Raw genomic sequence first — 19,540 nt, 5'->3', positions numbered from 1 at the left:
AGTTTCCTCAAAAAGTAAAATATGGAATTATGACCTAGCAATTCCAATTTTAGATATATGCCCAAGAAAACTAAAAAAAAAATGTTAACACAAAAACGTGTATATGAATGTTCACAGCACTATTATTCAGAATAGCCAAAAAGTGCGAACAACCCAAATGCCATCAACTGATAAATGGATAGACAAATGTGGTATTACCATACCATGGGATATCACTCAGCCATAAGAAGGAATGGAGTATTGATACATGCTACAATACTGATGAACCTTAAAAATATTATGCAGTGTGAAAGAAGCCAGACACAAAAAGCTCTATATTGTATCATTTCATTTATAGGAACATCCAGAGTAGGCAAATATCCACAGAGACAGAGAGCAGATTAGTGTGACTGCCAGAGGCTGGGGAGAGGGTCTAATTGGGAATGACTACTAACGGATACCAGATTTCTCAGTGTGATGAAAATGTTCTGGAATTATAGTGGTAACGGCTGCACAACTTTGTAAACATACTTAAAAAAAACAATGAATTGCATACTTTAAAAGGGTGAATTTATGGAAAGTGAATACTAAGTCTAAAAAAAACCCTTCTGGCCAGCCCGGGTGGCTCAGCGGTTTAGCACCACCTTCCGCCCGGGGTGTGGTCCTGGAGACCTGGGATCGAGTCCCACGTTGGACTCTCTGCATGGAGCCTGCTTCTCCCTCTGCCTGTGTTTGCGCCTCTCTCTGTCTCTCATGAATAAATAAATAAAATCTTAAAAAAAAAAAAAAACCTTCTTCTTACTCAGCTGCATGCTTGGTATCTTTTGTATCATCTTTCCATATTCAAAGTCTATGCATTCAGACATTACTCTTAACCATCTCCTTTTCCTCAGTTTCCTAATTTACATGTAGTTTCTCAGGCTGGAAAACTCCAGAGCTCCCTCTAATTTCTTTTCTTTCAGTTGCAACATCCATCAGTCACCAGTGGCAGGCCTTTTTATTAATCATAAAAACGGTTACCACTCTTGAATATGCAATTCCTGCCAGACACTATGTTAGATGATCCACAATTACCTTTAACTTTTATGGCAACTATGCATTTTACACAGGGGACAAAACTGAGGCTTAAAAGGCTAAGTATCTGTCCTTTAGTCTTTCTCCCTCCCATCTATCCTCCACCGTTCAAGCAGTGATTCTCCTGAAATCAAATCTGATCATATTACTCCCTTGTCTAAAGCTCTTTAAAGGCGTCCTACTCTTATTAGAAGGATGGACTAAGGTATCTACCACGGTTATTTTTGTAATCTGGTCAGTTAATAAATGACTACTCTCAAATGGAAAAATAAAAGATAAGAAAAATAAAGGCCTCCTACTGTCATAAAGTCCAGACTCCTTAACTTGGTATAAGTGGTCCTTCACCATCCCACTTCTCTCACCACTTCTAATACCAGCTTCTTGTGGTTCCTGGACCATGCCAAGCTCTTTCTTCTCCTGCCCCTGGACTTGGCAGAGTTCCCTTACTCATTCACTCACTCAAATATGTATTAAGTGCCCACTATGTGCCTGGGCATTGTACTTGCTACTTGGACACACGTGGTGAATAAAACAGATGTAGGTCTGTTGTAGGTCCTGCCCTCAAGGTACTTAAGTTCAAGTGGAAAAAACAGTAACAAGCAAGTAATTTCAGATTGTATAACTTAAATGAAGGGAGCAGGATTATCTATGGTTAGGAGTTAGGGGAAAACTACAATGACAGTTTTAGATAAGTTGCTCTTTTTTTTTTTTTTAAAGATTTAAAAACAAACAAACAAACAAAAAAAGATTTATTTATTCATGAGAGAGAGAGAGAGACAGGCAGAGGGAGAAGCAGGCTCTACGCAGGGAGCCCGACCTGGGACTTGATGTGGGACTCGACCCCGGGGTCTCCAGGATCACACCCCAGGCTGAAGGCGGTGCTAAACCGCTGGGCCACCAGGGCTGCCCTAGATAGGTTGTTCTGGTAAGAACTCAGGTGGTGACATACTCTGAAAGCTGAAGATTAGGTAAGCCAACTATGTGAAAAGAAGAGGAGGGGGCAATGAGTGACAACAGATGCTCCTGGAGACTTCAGCAGAGCCCACATCAAGGATTTCTGTAGGCCATGGTTATGAGTTTGGATTGTATTCTAAGTGCAATGGAATTCATTGAAGAATTTTAAGTAAGGGAGTGTTACTTTTTCTGCTGCACGGAGACAGGATTGGACGGGCACAAGGTAAAAAGCAGGTCGTGAGGCCTGAAGATAAAGTAGTGGTTTAGGTGAGAATGTGGATGATTTGGACAAGGGTCTGATAGTGAAGGAGAGGAGAAAGACAAATTAGATGCAGAATTGACCTGATTTGTAAAGTTACCCACTGAAAGTAACAAAGAGATGAAGAGAAGATATATAGTTTGGGGAATTGTCATCAGAGGAAGTAAGCTTATCACAGACACAGAATCACAGGATCTCTGGCCCATGCTGACTGCACATTCATGAGGTTTATCATTTTCATTTTATGCTGTCATCAATTTGCACAGGACTTTTCCCAGCAAAATTTGGCCATGTCAGCGCAGGTGCAAGGAGGACAAGAGGTTGGGTTCATCGAGGGCACAAGTTTTTCTTTTTTTTTAAAGGAGGGCACAAGTTCTGCCAGAAAAATAAAAGGCAGGGAGGGACAAAGGTACAGTGCATCTTCAAGGGAGAGATCATGAAAAAAAAATTTATATATAAAATAACATGCGTCATAAACTGGATAAAGGAGTACATACAGATGAACAGAAAATGTTAAGAATCAACGAATGTGAGGTACAGATGTAGTTCAAGAATTGTACCTTTAGGGTATATGACGGAGTTTATAAAGACAAGAGCCTGTGGTCAAACAGGAGGAAGTTACTTTTTTTTAAAGATTTTATTTATTTATTCATGAGAGACACAGAGAGAAAGAGGCAGAGACACAGGCAGAGGGAGAAGCAGGCTCCACGCAGGAAGCCCAACGTGGGACTTGATCCTGGGTCTCCAGGATCATGCCCTGGGCTGAGGCAGCGCTAAACCACTGAGCCACCCGGGCTGCCCCAGGAGGAAGTTATAATTGTCTCTTGGGCTTGCACTGGTCATTTCCCACTCTGGGCAAACATGACTATTTGATCTCCAACCATAGCCATCCTGGGTCTTCTGCTGTCTTCCCACAACTCCCCAGCACTACCACCTAAGTTTGGCACCATCCCATTCAATCTTTAAAGGTTCACCTCCAGCTACCCCTTCCTTGAAGCACGTTATGTTTCCCCCACCGGGATCTCCCTCCTGGTGACAGTCTCCACCCGGTGTGTACCTCCTGGTATTATTATCCGTGTTACCAGTTAGGAGTCATTCTTCAACTTTCTAGGCTGTTACTCAACTGGAAAAAGGCATTATGGGCAGCCTGAGTGGCTCAGTGGCTTAGCGCCGCCTTCCACCCAGGGCTTGATCCTGGAGACCCGGGATGGAGTCCCATGTTGGGCTCCCTGCATGGAGCCTGCTTCTCCCTCTGCCTGTGTCTCGGCCTCTCTCTCTCTCTTTCTCATGAATAAATAAGTAAAATCTATAAAAAAAGAAGAATGGAAAAAGACATTACGATAAACAATCAAAAGTCTCTCGATCCCCAGGGGCAGTACCCAGAACAGCACCAGGCACGGAAGCAACCACTCAAAAGGTGCCAACAGGGATCTCAGGCACATGGGCCACCCGACCCTGCTGGTTATCTAAGGCCGGATTCCGCCAAAACCTGACAAAAAGCTCATAATCTCTGTTCATAATACAGCCAGATATTTCCATTTACCTCGAGTGGGCTCCTCTTTCACAAATTTAATTGGGCTCCCTGCATGGAGCCTGCTTCTCCCTCTGCCTGTGTCTCTGCCTCTCTCTCTGCATCTCTCATAAATAAAGAGAATCTTTAAAAATAAATAAATAAAATAAAATAAAATAAAATATGAGAATAGAATAATAAAATAAAATAAATAAATAAAAAGAATAAATAAAATAAATAAAAATAAATAAATAAAATAAAATAAAGTAATAAAAATAAATAAAATAAAAAATAAATAAAATAAAATAAAATATGAAAAGAATAGAATAAAATAGAATAAAATAAAATAAATAAATAAAATAAAATAAATAGAAATAAATAAAATAAATAAATAAAAAATAAAATAAAAAATAAAATAAAATATGAATAGAATAGAAAATAGAATAAAATAAATAAATAAAAAGAATAAAATAAAAATAAATAAATAAAATAAAAAAATAAATAAAAAATAAAAAATAAAAAAATAAAATATGAATAGAATAAAATAGAATAAAATAAAATAAAAAGAATAAAATAAAATAAATAAAAATAAATAATAAAAAATAAAAAAATAAAAAATAAAAAATAAAATAATAATAAAATAAAATAATAAATAAATAATAAAATAATAAAATAAAATAAAAAATAAAAATAAAATAAAATTAAATTAAATTAAAAAAATAGTCCCCGGGTGCCTCAGCAGTTTAGCGCTGCCTTCAGCCCAGGGCGTGACCCCGGGGTCCCGGGATCGAGTCCCACGTCGGGCCCCCTGCATGGAGCCTGCTTCTCCCTCTGCCTGTGTCTGTGTGTGTCTCTCATGAATAATAAAATCTTTTAAAAAACACTTAATTTTAACGCATTCAAACCACTCGCCACTGGGTGACATGCTATATGTTGGCAAATTGAACTCCAATAAAACAAAGAAAAAACAAAAAACCAAAGCACCCAGACGCGTGAACGGCACAGGCAGGCTGTGGGGGCTGGATGCCCGGATGCCCCACCGAGGAGGCCACGCACCCCCTCAACACCCTAAATCCTCCTCCAGTTCCTGCGGCGCGGGAGGCACGTGGACGGCGCTAGGCCACGGGCCCCGGAGAGGCGGCGAGCCCCCGCCGCCCGGCCTCAGCCCGGCGCCTACCTTCCACCTCTCCGGCTCCAGCGGCGGGGCCCGAGTCGGGGGTCGCCCCCCCGGCTGCCGCCATGGCCAGCCGCGCCCCGGCCACACGCGTGGGCAGCGCAGCGAGAGCCCCTCCAGAGCGCCGCCGACCCCGGCTCCCCCGGGCCGCGCGGCCGGAAGTGGTCCCGGCGGCTCCCACGCTCCCCGGAAGCGCCGCGGCGCGCCCGTCACGTGACGCGCGCTGGGCGGGGCCACGCAGGTTTGTTTTGATTGACCTGGTTCTGAAATGCCAGCACGTGGTCTAGGCTCCGGCGCTTTTTTTTTTTTTTTTTGAACCTTCCCCACAGGCCGTAAGATCTTTCTTTCGTTGTCGCAGCCTTAGTTTCTGCTCCCCGTCTTTTCCAGTCGGGTCCTTCCATCTGCCTTGGCGCTTTCCTCCTCCCAACAGTTTTGGAGTTTGAGGGGATGGTTTGCAGTTTTGTGGGGCGTGGGGCCCTAGAATGGGGCTCCGCCTCCGCTGACTCCGTGGGTACCAGGACAGCTCACGCTTCTCTTCCGACCTCCCTGGCCCTTCTGGCAACAATATGATTCCGTCTGGTTCTTTTTTTTTTTTTTTTTTTAAGATTTATTCATGAGAGACACACAGAGAGAGAGAGAGGCAGAGACACAGGCAGAGGGAGAAGCAGGCTCCATGCAGGGAGCCGGATGCTGGACTGGATCCCAGGTCTCCGGGGTCACGCCCTGGGCCGAAGGCAGGCGCTAAACCGCTGAGCCCCACAGGCATCCCCCGATTCCGCCTGGTTCTTGTGGCTGCGGGGGAATACGAACTCCAGGCAGACTTTCTTTCTTTCTTCCTTTCTTTATTTATTTTAGATTTTATTTATTTATGATAGACACAGAGAGAGAGAGAGAGAGAGGCAGAGACACAGGCAGAGGGAGAAGCAGGCCCCACTCTCGGAGCCCGACGCGGGACCCAATCCGGGGACCCCTGGATCACGCCCCGGGCTAAAGGCAGGCGCCAATCCCCTGAGCCACCCAGGGATCCCCAGGCAGACGTTCTTTAAGTGCGTTCTCCGTGACTCATTTCCCGACCCACACAAGCCAAATCGCTTGGCTTAGGGTTTCAAGGACACTCGCCGACAGCTGTCAGGCTACCGGATCTGTATAATGAAATAAACAACCAAACAACCGGCTGCTTGATCAAGAGATCACACCCTCCCCCTCCCCGCACCCTTCTCACTTACTTTTCATTTGGTCAAAATCCTAACAACTGGAGACGGATCCAAGCCATTAGGGGCAGAAGTCTCTTAGTCTTCATCCACATGTCTTTATTGCTAGCCCATCTATGACAGTCGACGGATAGAAAGAGATCTCTACCTTTTTTTTACGTGCGTGTGAATGGAACCGGCTAGCTTATGATGTCGGTGGGTATGTAAGACAGGATGATAAAAGTAGGCAAGTACTGACTGTCCGTAAAAACGAAATTATTTTCAAGCGGCAGATGCAACGGCTCAATCTTACCGTATCCCCCCATCCCCAACACACACATACCCGCCTTTAATTTCCAAAATCAGAAATCCAACAGAAATAATAATAAGTCCCAATACGGAAGCAAGCAGTAGCTTAAGTAATGGGAGGCATCCGAGTTGTTTACTCGGCACGTGATGTAAACTTAGGCCCTTCCTCCAGCAATCCCAGGCTCCCGGGCCAACCTCTTAAAACAGCGTCTCCGGGGAGTCTCCTTCTCCCGGGCTCGTGCTTCCTCCGGGAGGCTGCGTGCAGGCCGGCGCCCGCCTCCGGTGGCTCTTCGGGGCTCGCGGGGTGCAGGGGTGCGGTGGGGGGCTCCCCTCGCGCGGCCCCCCAGCCTCCGCCCGGCGCGCGCGGCACCTGCCCCTCCTCGCGGCCCCGGGCGGGCGCGCAGGGCGCAGGCGCAGCAGGCGTGGCCCGGAGGCCGAGGGCGAGCGCAGCGGCGCGGGGCTGCTCGGCGGCCCCCCGGACGGCGCTGGGCACAGGCCCCGCGGGCCACGCGTCGCCATGGGCGCGGGCTGGAGCAGCGAGGAGGAGCGGCAGCCGCTGCTGGGGCCCGGGCCCGGGCTCGGGCCTGCCGCGCCGGGGGGCGCCTGGAGGGGCCGCGGGGAGGCGGCGGCGGCGGCGGCGCCGGGGCCCGGGCGGGTGTACGGGCGCCGCTGGCTGGTGCTGCTGCTCTTCTCGCTGCTGGGCTTCGCGCAGGGCCTGGTCTGGAACACCTGGGGCCCCATCCAGAACTCGGCGCGCCAGGCCTACGGCTTCTCCAGCTGGGACATCGCGCTGCTCGTGCTGTGGGGACCCATCGGCTTCTTGCCCTGCTTCGCGTTCATGTGGCTGCTGGACAAGAGAGGTGAGGGGGTCGCTGCTGGGGGAGCCGGGGGCCCGCGGGCGCCGCGGTCTGAAGGGTTACGTGAGGCCACCGGGTGCTGCTGGCATCCCACTCCAGCCCTCCGTCCCCAAAGCGACAAAGCCTCTTTGCAGAGACTGTGTTTAGGTGTACATCGAGGCCCATTATGCAAACAAAGCTTAAGCCATCTTCTAAACGTTCACGTTGTCTTGCACAGTGTGGACCTCAGAGCATTCCTGTGCATGTGCTATTTATGCTTTTTTTTTTTTTTTTTTAATACCTGAGCAGGATGACTGATGCTTTTTGACTTCAAAGGGATTCGGAGAGGTGGAGGGTGAAAGGTCAGAAAATTGATGATGCCCACAAGTACTGAGTTGGCCTTTGCATCATAGATGACTCCAGAGCCCAGGGCTTTTGGGAAACTCTGATCTCAGAGCTCTGGTTTCTATAAAATGGTGCACTGGCAGCTTTAAAGTGTGTGTTGGTGACTAGGTGGTTGTGCCAGTCGAGATGTAGGATTCTCAGATAAAGCAGGGAGGATGAATGAAGGCTCTCTGAGGAACACTGTGGACACACATCTCGCTTTTACCTACCCCTTCCCAGTGTTAAAAAAGAGGAGAAAAAAGAGGTCATACGACTGAGTGATAAGGCATTGAATTATACCACACAGATCTGGGTACAGGATTTAGGATCACTGTGATGTAGCTGCTGAAAAAGGAGGACAGTTTTAGGCATGGAGGTAGAGTGTCAAACAGAGACAGCTGGATATGCTCTGGTGTGTAGCCTGAGCATTCATTTTAAGGAGCCCATTGACAAACTGGAGCATTGTTAAAGGCGTGTGGCAAGAATAATAAAGGATGTAAAATCGTCGTGTGTAAGGTTAAGGGAACTGGGTGTGTCAAGCTTTAAAAAGAAACTTGAGGAAGAATGTAAAACATGTGAAGATCAAGTAAAAGAGGAATTAGGCTTACTGTGTAATTCTAGAAGGAAGAACTAAATTGAGTGAAGCTACAAAAGGATGTAACTCAAAGCAATAAAGGAAGAACCTTCTAAGAACAAAAAAGGTGTGCAGCCCTGGAAGGTGTGTCTCGACCGGCATAGAACTTCCAGATAGAGTAGGTGCTTTCGCAGAGGATGTGTGCTAGATGCTGAGGAAAGGTTTCTTGTACCAAATGGAGGTTTTCTTGGTTTTTTGTTTACTTTTACACCAATTTATAGATTGGATTTGGATTTTGCCAGTTTTTCCACTAGCATCTTTTATTTATTTTTTTTCCTGTTCCAGGATTCAGCGTAGGGCTCCAGATTGCATTTAGTTACAATTTCTCTTTAATCTCTTCCAATCTGTGACAGTTCCTCTGTCATTCCTTATAAGGTTGGCTAAATTTAGGGGAAAATCTTATTTTGCGGTTTATTTTTATTTATCTTTTCATCAGAAGCATGTTCCAATATTATTTTTCTAAATTTAACCAAGCTTGTTTTTGTGGTAGAAGAATGTTAATTTTTACCTTTTTTCTTATAATTGTATGAACTGTCTGTGGCTAGATAAGTTAGGGATTACCTATTCACTTATAAAATAAGTTATTTTGGGATCCCTGGGTGGTGCAGCGGTTTAGCGCCTGCCTTTGGCCCAGGGCGCGATCCTGGAGACCCGGGATCAAATCCCACGTCGGGCTCCCGGTGCATGGAGCCTGCTTCTCCCTCTGCCTATGTCTCTGCCTCTCTCTCGCTCTCTCTGTGACTATCATAAATAAATAAAAATTAAAAAAAATAAGTTATTTTAGGAATTCTTTTGATAGTTCCTCCGCATAGAGAATTAAGTTTTTTTTTTTAATTTTATTTATTTATTCATGAGAGATACAGAGGCAGAGACACAGAGGCAGAGACACAGGCAGAGGGAGAAGCAGGCTCCCTACAGGAAGCCCAATGTGGGACTTGATCCTGGGACTCCAGGATCACGCCCTGGGCCGAAGGCAGATGCTAAACTGCTGAGCCACCCAGGGATCCCCGAGAATTAAGTTTTATTTTATTTTATTTATTTATTTATTTATTTATTTATTTATTTATTTATTTATTATTTTTTTAAATTAATTTTTATTGGTGTTCAATTTTTTATTTTTTATTATTTTTTAAAGATGTATTTATTTATTTGGCGGAGGGAGAAGCAGGCTCCCTGTGGGGAGCCTGATGTGGGACTCGATCCTGGATCCTGGGATCACACCCTGGGCAGAAGGCAGACGCTCCACCGCTGAGCCACTCAGGTGTCCGGAGAATTAAGTTTTATATTCACCATTGGTTGAAGCAGTAAAAACTAAATTTAAAATTTCTCTTTGGGAAGTGATTTTCCTTTTCAGTAGGAGAAAGCTAATATACTTTTATATGTTGGCTGTCCTGCTACAGATAATCCTATCTACATACCTAGAAAGTAAGTTCTCAGCATCCTTGGGTACTAAAATATCTTGCTCTTTAGAGGGTAGTTTTGTCTAGCCTTCCTACTGCCATAGGCCCCAGCCACCTTAGCATAGAAGACCAGTTATCTTTGTAAGGTGGGTTTTATACCTGCTTACACCTTTTCAATTTTTTAGTAAAGAGACAAAAAAGGACTAGGTAATGAGATAATAGGAGATCCAAGAGCAAGTATGCCTTAGAAGTCAAGTGAAGAAAGTTTCAAGGAGATAGTACCTAAATGTATGCTAAGTACTAGAAAGATAGCCTTCACAGAGTCTACATTCTAATGAGGAGACCTAAGCAAAAGAAAAAAAAAAAAAAACACACACACACACAGTAATATTAAATATTTAGTATGTCAAATGATGATAAATGCTATGGAGAAAAATAAAGCAAGACAGGAGAGAAAGAGGAGGTCATGGTTGAAGACTGGAATGCTTGAAACTGAGATTATGTCTTGAATGCAATCGTAGTAAAGATAAAGTCAGAGTATTAACAGCAAAACAGACTACTGAAGTGTAGGGCAGAGGACATGATCATAGAATAAGAAGTCAGGGGACTGAGAGGTCAGGATATTGAAATGATCATCTAGTGGATCTCTAAAACACCAGATTTATGAAAAAGTGGTGTCATAGGAGGAATATTGAGCCAAGACATTTGCAGATGGTGAGAGTAAATGCCCTGGAGACAAGTGTGTGGTAGTCTATAGACAGCTGCAGCAAGGAGTTTTTGAGTATTGGAATTAAATATTAATTAGATCAAAGGCTGTTCTGGCCATAATGGAGTAATAGGAACTGGATTTATTCTTCTATGTTCAACAAAAAAACAAAAAACAGAGTTTTCAGACACTGGACAGCAGGCAGGGCAGAGCAGTGATCCTATGAATACCTCAGCCCACTGCCTGGAAAGAATGTCCAGGTATCTGTGTAGGGATGGGGAGCCTGGGCTGAGTGCTGCTGTTTCCTTAAGTTGAGTAGACAGTTGAGGATTCCAAGAGACCAACTTAGCTAGAATTCTTAGGGTGGAAACAGAGAGGAAAAAAAACCTCACAGAAAGTTCTAGAGCTATAGGGATTTTCTCTTGAGTCTTCAGCTGATAACCGATCAGCAGATACATGTGAGGAAACTACCAAACACTGGAAAAAGGACCAGCAAAAAAGAACAAGCAGAACAATTCCCCAAATTCACACAAGGCTGGGCATAGTTCACATTCCCAAGGCCAGAAAGGGAAAACTCCAAAATACATAAGTGGTTGGGTTGAATATTGCCTTAGTAGTAAAGACAAAATAACCCTAGACTAAAGAATGCTCTGGTTTCACCTAATAAAGTTTAAAAGTGTGCTTCGGAAACATCAAAAGTAACTTAGATATCTCTCAGTATCATTCACAAACATTTAAAGAAGTGCCAAAAAAAAAAAAAAAAACCCATCCAACAAGGTAAAATTCAGGACTCCTGACATTGAAATAAAAATTTACAAAGTATGCAAACAAGCAGGAAAATACAACATGTAAAGAAGAGAAAAAACAATGAATAAAAACAGGTCCCAAAATGGCACAAATGGGGACACCTGGGTGGCTTAGTGGTTGGGCAGCTGCCTTTGGCTCAGGTCATGATCCTGGGGTCTGGGACCAAGCCCTGCATTGGGCTCCTGTGAGGAGCCTACTCCTCCCTCTGCCTATGTCTCTGCCCCCCCTGCCACCGTGTCTCTCATGAATACATAGATAAATCTTTAAAGGAAAAAAATGACACAAATGATAGAATTATTAGATAGGAACATCAAAACAGCTACTTTAAATATTCTATATACATTCAAGAAGATAGAAGAAAGCATGAACATGTTGAGGAGAGATGCAGGAAACATAAAAAGACCATTAAATTTCTATAGATGAAAATGTGATCTGATCAACAACAAAAAAGCCATGCCAGACAGGAATTAAATGCAGATTAGACATTGCAGAAGAAAAGATTAGTGAACTTGAAGACAGCAATAAATACTATCCAAAATGGAAAAGAGAGGCACGAAAAAATGACTAAAAAGAAACAAAACTCCACCAGTGTCAGTGAGCTGTGGGACAGTTTTTAGTGACCTAATATACATGTAATTAGGGTTCCAAAAAGAGGAGTAAGGGGAGAACATAGAGTGAGATTAAGGAGGGCCCGAAAATTGAAGAAATAATGGCAGAAAAAAAATCCGTATCTATAAACCCATAACTCTAAGAAATACAAGAATCCTAGCAGAAGAAACATGAGGCACAGCCTAATCATATCATTTAAAACCAGACAAAATCTTAAAAGCATCAAGAAAAGAGATTGAGGAAGTTTAGGGAGGAGAGAATGACTGGGATCTGAAAGTGCTTGGGAAGCATTGTCATGGGGCGAGAGGTTTTGGTGGGATTAGAAGGTGAAGAGAACATTTGGAGAAGGGCTTGAGAATGTAGGGATTCCACTGATATACTGATTGTGAGCACTCCAGAAGGCACAGTGGAAAGGGTTTCAGGAGTTGGGGAAGCTGTAGAGATGAGGTCAGATTAGGGGATAGATGAAGCCATATTTGTATATGAATGACCTATGAATCTTGGATCTCTCTTGACTGGTGTAGACAGGAAAAACAGGCACAACGTGATTATTCCTGATGGTCTCCAAAGCAGATTGGGGTGGCAAGGCTGTGGCTTTTGGGAATAGGGAGACAGGAGGTCTTGCCAAGAACAAAGAGAGCTGGTCTTCATTCCAGTTGATGGAAGTATGGAGCCTGAGAACAGTCTTAGCAGATAAACCTTATGGCTATAATTAATTTCCCATGTATCCACTATGGATGTGGATGTGGATGTGTTCCAGTTAACTTTGCATCCTGATTTTTTAGGCACACCTGTTGTAGAGATGCCATTCCTGTACCAAATATGTTCCCAGCAAAAGGAGTTATTTCACCCATGGGAAGGAAGCTTCTTGCAGTGTCTGTGCCATATTTGAATAACTTTATTTTTATTTTCAATTATGTTTGGTTTTCTGATATTGTTCTAACATCTTTCATCAGATGGCTTTTGCAGTCACATCCTGGTACTGTAATCACCTGAGATCTATTTATTTATGTAAAAGTCTCATAGGCCTATTTTCCTGAAGTCCTCGTACTTCTCCTTCCCAAAGTCAATTGATAGCATTTTGATTACATGCAACTGTGGAGTCCTACCTTGTCAAGATTCAAATGAGATAAAGAAAATATTTTATTCAGAATTGAGCATCATCTGGGGTGGATTAAGTAATACTTGGCAACAATTAAAAATAAGAAAGCCACAAGCTGTACCTGTTGAGGTTGCTTTAATAATCAGCTTTTCGTAACTTCTTTATTATGAAATGTATATATTTAGGTGTTATATTATTGTTTGATAAAAACTATAATTGAGTAGAAAAGCGTGTGCCAGCCTCTAGCAGTAATAATAGGAAACTTGGTTATATGGACTATATGATCATAAACAATGCCTCACTGCTTGCCTGGTGGCTGTTTACCTTAATTACAAACCACATATTTAGGAAAAAAATATCATGTGGAAGGTAAGCCTTATAGTCTCAAATCTATAACATTTTAATCAGTATCTCATAGGGCACCCCATAAAACCTTATAAGAACATTTTGCAAGTTTAGCATATTTATGACCATGAATGTACTTTTTATTAATTACACTCTATTTCCCATAGCTATAATGTGGGTTTAAAATCTGCATTCTGTTAGTAGAAGCAGTAAATGAGCAGTATGTATGCATTACTTCTTACCGAGAAGCACAATTTTCTATGATATTCCTTCTGCCAAATTGTATTAATCATATTCAAGTCATATAAGAATATTATAAAGCTAACTCAGTTCACATCACAAATTATCCTCAATGTGGCATGTGTGTGTCTGATCCAGATCTCAAATTTATTTTCCTAGCTATGTTTAATCTGCATAATTATAGTTTTGTTGACTTTTGATTTCCTTGGTTAAGAAACAAAATTCAGCTGAGTAAATTTAAAGATCTTACTGGCTCTATTCAATGATTCATGAATTGGGCAGGATCTCGTCTAGCATATAGAAAGGAGTTCCAAGGACTGTACAAAATGAAAGACTTTTACAGGCAGAAAAGGAGTGGGAATGAGGAAGTTATATAGCAAAAACTGGATTGGTGGCAAGGTCATTTTCCTTTAGGGAATAGGAGGGATCCCTCAGGCAGATTACCTCACTAGCACTGATGGACTAAATTAGTGTTCCATTTCTGGGAGAACCAAAACTATAATTAAGTCATGGCAGTTTGGTGACATGAAGCTTAGCATGAGCAACTCCATTTTGGGCCTGTTGTCTTATTTTTAACACCTTCAAGCAGAAAGCCTTCTGAAAACCAAAATACTTAACTATCTCCCTTCTGTCAAGAAAAAAAAAAAAAAAAAGCAAGCCCTGGGAAAAAAGAAGAATTTGCATCAGAAAATTTGCATTAAGTCTATTCACTATGAAATGGTTTTAAGGAGGTGTTGAATTTGGGAGAGATTGGAAGAAATGTTGCCACTTTTCCCCACATGCTCAGTTTGAGCCACCTGTGTGATGTGGCTGCTACAAACAGGTGGCGTTAGTTTAGTAACAGAAGTGCAGCATTCCCTTTTTTTTTTTTTTTAAGATTTTATTCATTTATTCATGAAAGACACAGAGAGAGAGGGGATGGGGGCAGAGACATAGGCAGAGGGAGAAGCAGGCTCCATGCAGGGAGCCCGATGCAGGACTCGATTCTGGATCTCCAGGATCAGGCCCTGGGCTGAAGGCGGCGCTAAACCGCTGAGCCACCCAAGGATCCCCAAAGTGCAGCATTCCAACCATAGGAATTTATAATCCCATTATATTACTCTGCCACAGCCAGAATATTGTGCCTATTTTTTTTAATTAATTTTTATTGGTGTTCAATTTACCAACAAACAGAAAAACACCCAGTGCTCATCCCGTCAAGTGTCCCCCTCAGTGCCCGTCACCCACTCACCCCCACCCCCTGCCCTCCTCCCCTTCCACCACCCCTAGTTCGTTTCCCCGAGTTAGGAGTCTTTATGTTCTGTCTCCCTTCCTGATATTTCCCAACATTTCTTTTCCCTTCCTTTATATTCCCTTTCACTATTATTCATATTCCCCAAATGAATGAGAACATACACTGCTTGTCCTTCTCCGATTGACTTATTTCACTCAGCATAATACCCTCCAGTTCCATCCACGTTGAAGCAAATGGTGGGTATTTGTCGTTTCTAATTGCTGAGTAATATTCCATTGTATACATAAACCACATCTTCTTTATCCATTCATCTTTCGATGGACACCGAGGCTCCTTCCACAGTTTGGCTATTGTGGCCATTGCTGATAGAAACATCGGGGTGCAGGTGTCCCGACGTTTCATTGCATCTGAATCTTTGGGGTAAATCCCCAACAGTGCAATTGCTGGGTCATAGGGCAGATCTATTTTTAACTCTTTGAGGAACCTCCACACAGTTTTCCAGAGTGGCTGCACCAGTTCACATTCCCACCAACAGTGTAAGAGGGTTCCCTTTTCTCCGCATCCTCTCCAACATTTGTGGTTTCCTGCCTTGTTAATTTTCCCCATTCTCACTGGGGTGAGGTGGTATCTCATTGTGGTTTTGATTTGTATTTCCCTGATGGCAAGTGATGCAGGGCATTTTCTCATGTGCGTGTTGGCCATGTCCATGTCTTCCTCTGTGAGATTTCTCTTCATGTCTTTTGCCCATTTCATGTTTGGATTGTTTGTTTCTTTGGTGTTGAGTTTAATAAGTTCTTTATAGATCTTGGAAACTAGCCCTTTATCTGATATGTCATTTGCAAATATCTTCTCCCATTCTGTAGGTTGTCTTTGAGTTTTGTTGACTGTATCCTTTGCTGTGCAAAAGCTTCTTATCTTGATGAAGTCCCAATAGTTCATTTTTGCTTTTGTTTCTTTTGCCTTTGTGGATGTATCTTGCAAGAAGTTACTGTGGCCGAGTTCAAAGAGGGTTTTGCCTGTGTTCTCTTCTATGATTTTGATGGACTCTTGTCTCACATTTAGATCTCTCATCCATTTTGAGTTTATCTTTGTGTATGGTGAAAGAGAGTGGTCCAGTTTCATTCTTCTGCATGTGGATGTCCAATTTTCCCAACACCATTTATTGAAGAGACTGTCTTTCTTCCAATGGATAGTCTTTCCTCCTTTATCGAATATTAGATGACCATACATTTCCGGATCCACTTCTGGGTTCTCTATTCTGTTCCATTGATCTATGTGTCTGTTTTTGTGCCAGTACCACACTGTCTTGATGACCACAGCTTTGTAGTTGATTACTTTTAATATTTTTTATATTCTTTTACCTTGTTATCCATATGACTGACCATTGGCACACGTTTTTAAAATAATTGATTATATTTGGGATAGAAAGGGAAAAGCTATTTGATCCATATTATAAAGTCCTAAGCCGTACCTTTTTTTAAAACTGTATCATTCTATAAATTGAAAACCATCTGATAAGTCAAGAAAGATAAGATCATTGTTGTATTCATAATCAAAGAGTTCTAAAGGACCACCTCATACAACGAACAGTAGCTTGTCCTGATTGTTAAAGTACATAATTGGCCATTTGTCATTTTTCAGAAAATTTAAAGCAATGATCTATCTTCCTTAAAAACCTTTTGGGGGGGGCACCTGGGTAGCTCAGTGGTTGAGTGCCTGCCTTTGGCTCAAGTTGTGATCCTGGGGTCATGGGATCAAGCCCCGTATCAGGTTCCCGCCAGGAGCCTGCTTCTCCCTCTGCCTGTGTCTCTGCCTCTCTGTGTCTCTCATGAATAATAAAATCTTAAAAAAAAACAAAAACAAAAACAAAAACCTTTTTAGGGGAAGTTTAGGGTTTTTGAAGCTTGCATTTGAAAACTGGAATTTTTTATTGGAAGTATAAAACTAAAATACTTAGTCCTTTAAAATTATTTTCTATATTTCTTAATGTTATATGTGAACAAAACATTGTAGACATTTATTTTGAAAAACTGGAGCTAATGGAACTTCTTCCTTAATGTGATCATTTAAGTTTTCTATTAAAGTTAGAATCATTTCATTTTCAGCGTAGAGAGTTTTTTCCCCCACGTGTGGAGTTTTAGCAAAAAGCTAAAATATTAGGAATGCCTGGTAGCTCAGGGCATGATCCTGGAGTCCTGGGATCAAGTCCTGCATCAGGCTCCCTGCAGGGCACCTGCTTCTCCCTCTGCCTGTCTCTCTGTGTCTCTCATGAATAAATAAAATCTTTAAAACAAACAAAAAAACTAAAATATTAGAGGGGCACCTGCCTTTGGCTTGGGTCATGATCTCGGTGTCCTGGGGAATTGAGCCCTGTGCCAAGCTCCCTGCTCAGTGGGGAGGCCACATCTCCCTCTCTCTCCCCCCCAACTTGTACTCTCTTTCACTCTCTTTCTCAAATAAATAAACTCTTAAAAAAAAAAAAAGCCAGAATTATAGAATATAATATCACTGTGATAGAATAAAAGAAATCTTTACTCCTAACACTGAACTTAAGTGAAAAGATTATAAAAAATAACCCAGATTTCTTTTTGTTTCATCCTAGGTCTTCGGATAACTGTGCTTCTGACATCCTTCCTTATGGTTTTGGGAACTGGTCTAAGATGCATACCTATATCAGACTTAATGCTTAAAAGAAGGTAAATCCTATAAATAACTTGCAATTTTTTCCCCATATTTTTCTTCTTTTGTTATGAATATATTATATATGTTTGGTTATAAGCTTTTAGTAAACAGTTCCAGTTTTAATAGGATTAATAGAGGTTCATAGTTATATTAGCATTTATTTTTTTTCCCCTAAATGGTGGTTCAGTGGACATTTATCAGGTGTCATATGGAAGATGACTAAACTAGTTTTTGTGTAAATAAAAAAAGAATAAGTTAATCTTCGTGCTATGCAGGAGCTATAATAGCCACGGGAAAATAATAGTATGACATAAGGAAGAATAATGTAGCTAATGCAACAGAAGAGGTATAAAACGGTCCTGAGAGACTGAGAGAAGTTTTGGCTAAGGGTATCAAAAAGAATTCATGAAGGAGATGATAATTAAACTAAGCACTGAAGGATGAGTAGAACTAGGATTTGATAACTATAGTTAGGGAAAGAATATTCCAGAATAGAAGAATAACAGGAACAAAGGCATAGAGGCAGGTAAGCATATGGCCTCTTCTGGGATGATTAGGTAGTTTCGTTTGTATACAGTAGCATTTCTCTACCTGGGTCCATGGATTTATTCTTAGAGGGTACAAGGTACATGAGGATTTTAAAATTTTGCTTTCCTATTGATTAGAATATTAAAAATTATTTTACCAGTAATAATCTTTAATTAAAGGACATTTTTATTGACCAGAACATTTTTTTCCTTAATTAGCATTTCTCATACTGGGGTCCTTAGAAGTGATCTTGAAAGTCATTGAGAAATTTTTCCCCTTTAGAAAGGACCAATAAATTACTCATGTTTGGGAGACACTCGTCTACAGGATGAGGTCTCAAAATAGGATATAAGTAGATGAGTTTAGAAAAAGTTATCCAGATTATGAGGGATCTTGATGCCATCCTATAGAATTGTATTTTCCTCACTGGGTAGTTGTGAGCCACTTAGATTCTTTTTTTTTTTTTTTTAAGATTTTATTTATTCATGAAAGACACAGAGAGGCAGAGACATAGGCAGAGGGAGAAGCAGGTTCCCTGCGGGGAGCCTAATGCAGGACTTGATCCCAGGACCCCGGGATCATGACCTGAGCTGAAGGCAGATGCTCAACCACTGAGCCACCCAGGCATACTGAGCGACTTAGATTCATAAGTGGCTCAGAGCAGCAATTGGATCTGACCTGTGTTGGGTAAACTACTGATTTGACATATGCAGGATTGAATACAGAAGGTAGAGATAGCTGTGAGGAGACCAGGAAAGAAGTAAGAGCCCATACTAGAATATTTTTTTTATTTATTTGTGTATTCATTTATCAGTTCACTTACTCAGCAAAGTTGCTGAGCTTCTACAGTGTGCCAGGCTCTCTTCTGGATGTGAGGAATATAGCAGAGAACACAATAGACAAATCTTTGCCTCTTGGAGTTTACATTCTGGTTGGAGAGACTGGCAATAAACTAGATAAATAAATAAGTAGTGTATGTTATGGAGAAAAAATAGGAAAGAAAGATCTGAAATGTCAGGAAGGATGGTGAAATTTCAGAAAGAATGCCCTCCCTCCAAAAAAAACCTTACTGGGAAGATAACTTTTTGGGGTAAGAACTCAAAGGAATAGACCATGCATTATCTAGGGGTCAATCATTCCAGGCAGAACAGCAAATGTACGGTGCTGGAAGGGAAGAGCTCTCCTGGCAAGGAGGCTGGTGTGGCTGGAGCCAAGTGAGAGATGAGAGGCTTCATGGGAAAAGTGATGGGAAAGGAAATGAGATCAGCACAGTTATACGGTCTTGGTGGGAGTGTGAGATGAGATCCTTTAAGACCTTAGCTTCTTCTGAGCTAGGAAACTATTGGTGGTTTTGAGCTTAGGAGGACCCTGGTCACAAGCTGCTTTGTTGAGAATAGACTGAAGCTGCAGACAAGGGCCAGCAGGAGTCAGAAGACCAGTTGGGAAGCCAGTGTGATAAACCAGGTGAGAGATGATGAGCTTCTGTGGAAATCCAGTCTTCATTTCCTATCCTTCTGAGAGAGGTTTTAACTGATGAGTTTCATTATTCTGCTTGAGGTGTCCTTTTTCTTTTCTTTTTTTTTA

The 19,540-nt window shown here is 42.1% G+C and overlaps 2 protein-coding genes and 1 long non-coding RNA gene across 3 annotated transcripts in view; 1 reads left to right on the top strand and 2 right to left on the bottom strand.

Moving 5' to 3' along the window:
- The window catches only part of HSPBAP1 (HSPB1 associated protein 1), a 66,798-nt gene extending 61,653 nt beyond the window's left edge, over window positions 1–5,145 (bottom strand). The window contains exon 1 of the mRNA XM_041771904.1: window positions 4,954–5,145. Coding sequence (XP_041627838.1) covers window positions 4,954–5,017 — 64 coding nt within the window. The 5' untranslated portion in view covers window positions 5,018–5,145. The remainder of the gene's footprint in view (window positions 1–4,953) is intronic.
- Window positions 5,146–5,834: 689 nt separating this feature from the next.
- Window positions 5,835–6,786, bottom strand: LOC121500341. The gene is made up of 3 exons (XR_005990371.1): window positions 6,645–6,786; window positions 6,177–6,275; window positions 5,835–6,092 (listed from the first exon to the last, which is right to left on the bottom strand). It is a non-coding gene; the product is annotated as an uncharacterized LOC121500341 (long non-coding RNA).
- A 72-nt stretch (window positions 6,787–6,858) lies between these two features.
- The window catches only part of SLC49A4 (solute carrier family 49 member 4), an 87,484-nt gene continuing 74,802 nt past the window's right edge, over window positions 6,859–19,540 (top strand). The window contains exons 1-2 of the mRNA XM_041771789.1: window positions 6,859–7,309; window positions 17,349–17,442. Of these exons, the coding sequence (XP_041627723.1) occupies window positions 6,967–7,309; window positions 17,349–17,442 (437 nt within the window). The 5' untranslated portion in view covers window positions 6,859–6,966. The remainder of the gene's footprint in view (window positions 7,310–17,348; window positions 17,443–19,540) is intronic.

The sequence above is a fragment of the Vulpes lagopus genome, chromosome 1 (assembly GCF_018345385.1).
Source record: "Vulpes lagopus strain Blue_001 chromosome 1, ASM1834538v1, whole genome shotgun sequence".
Classification (NCBI taxonomy): domain Eukaryota; kingdom Metazoa; phylum Chordata; class Mammalia; order Carnivora; family Canidae; genus Vulpes; species Vulpes lagopus.
This window is presented reverse-complemented; position numbering and strand designations above follow the sequence as displayed.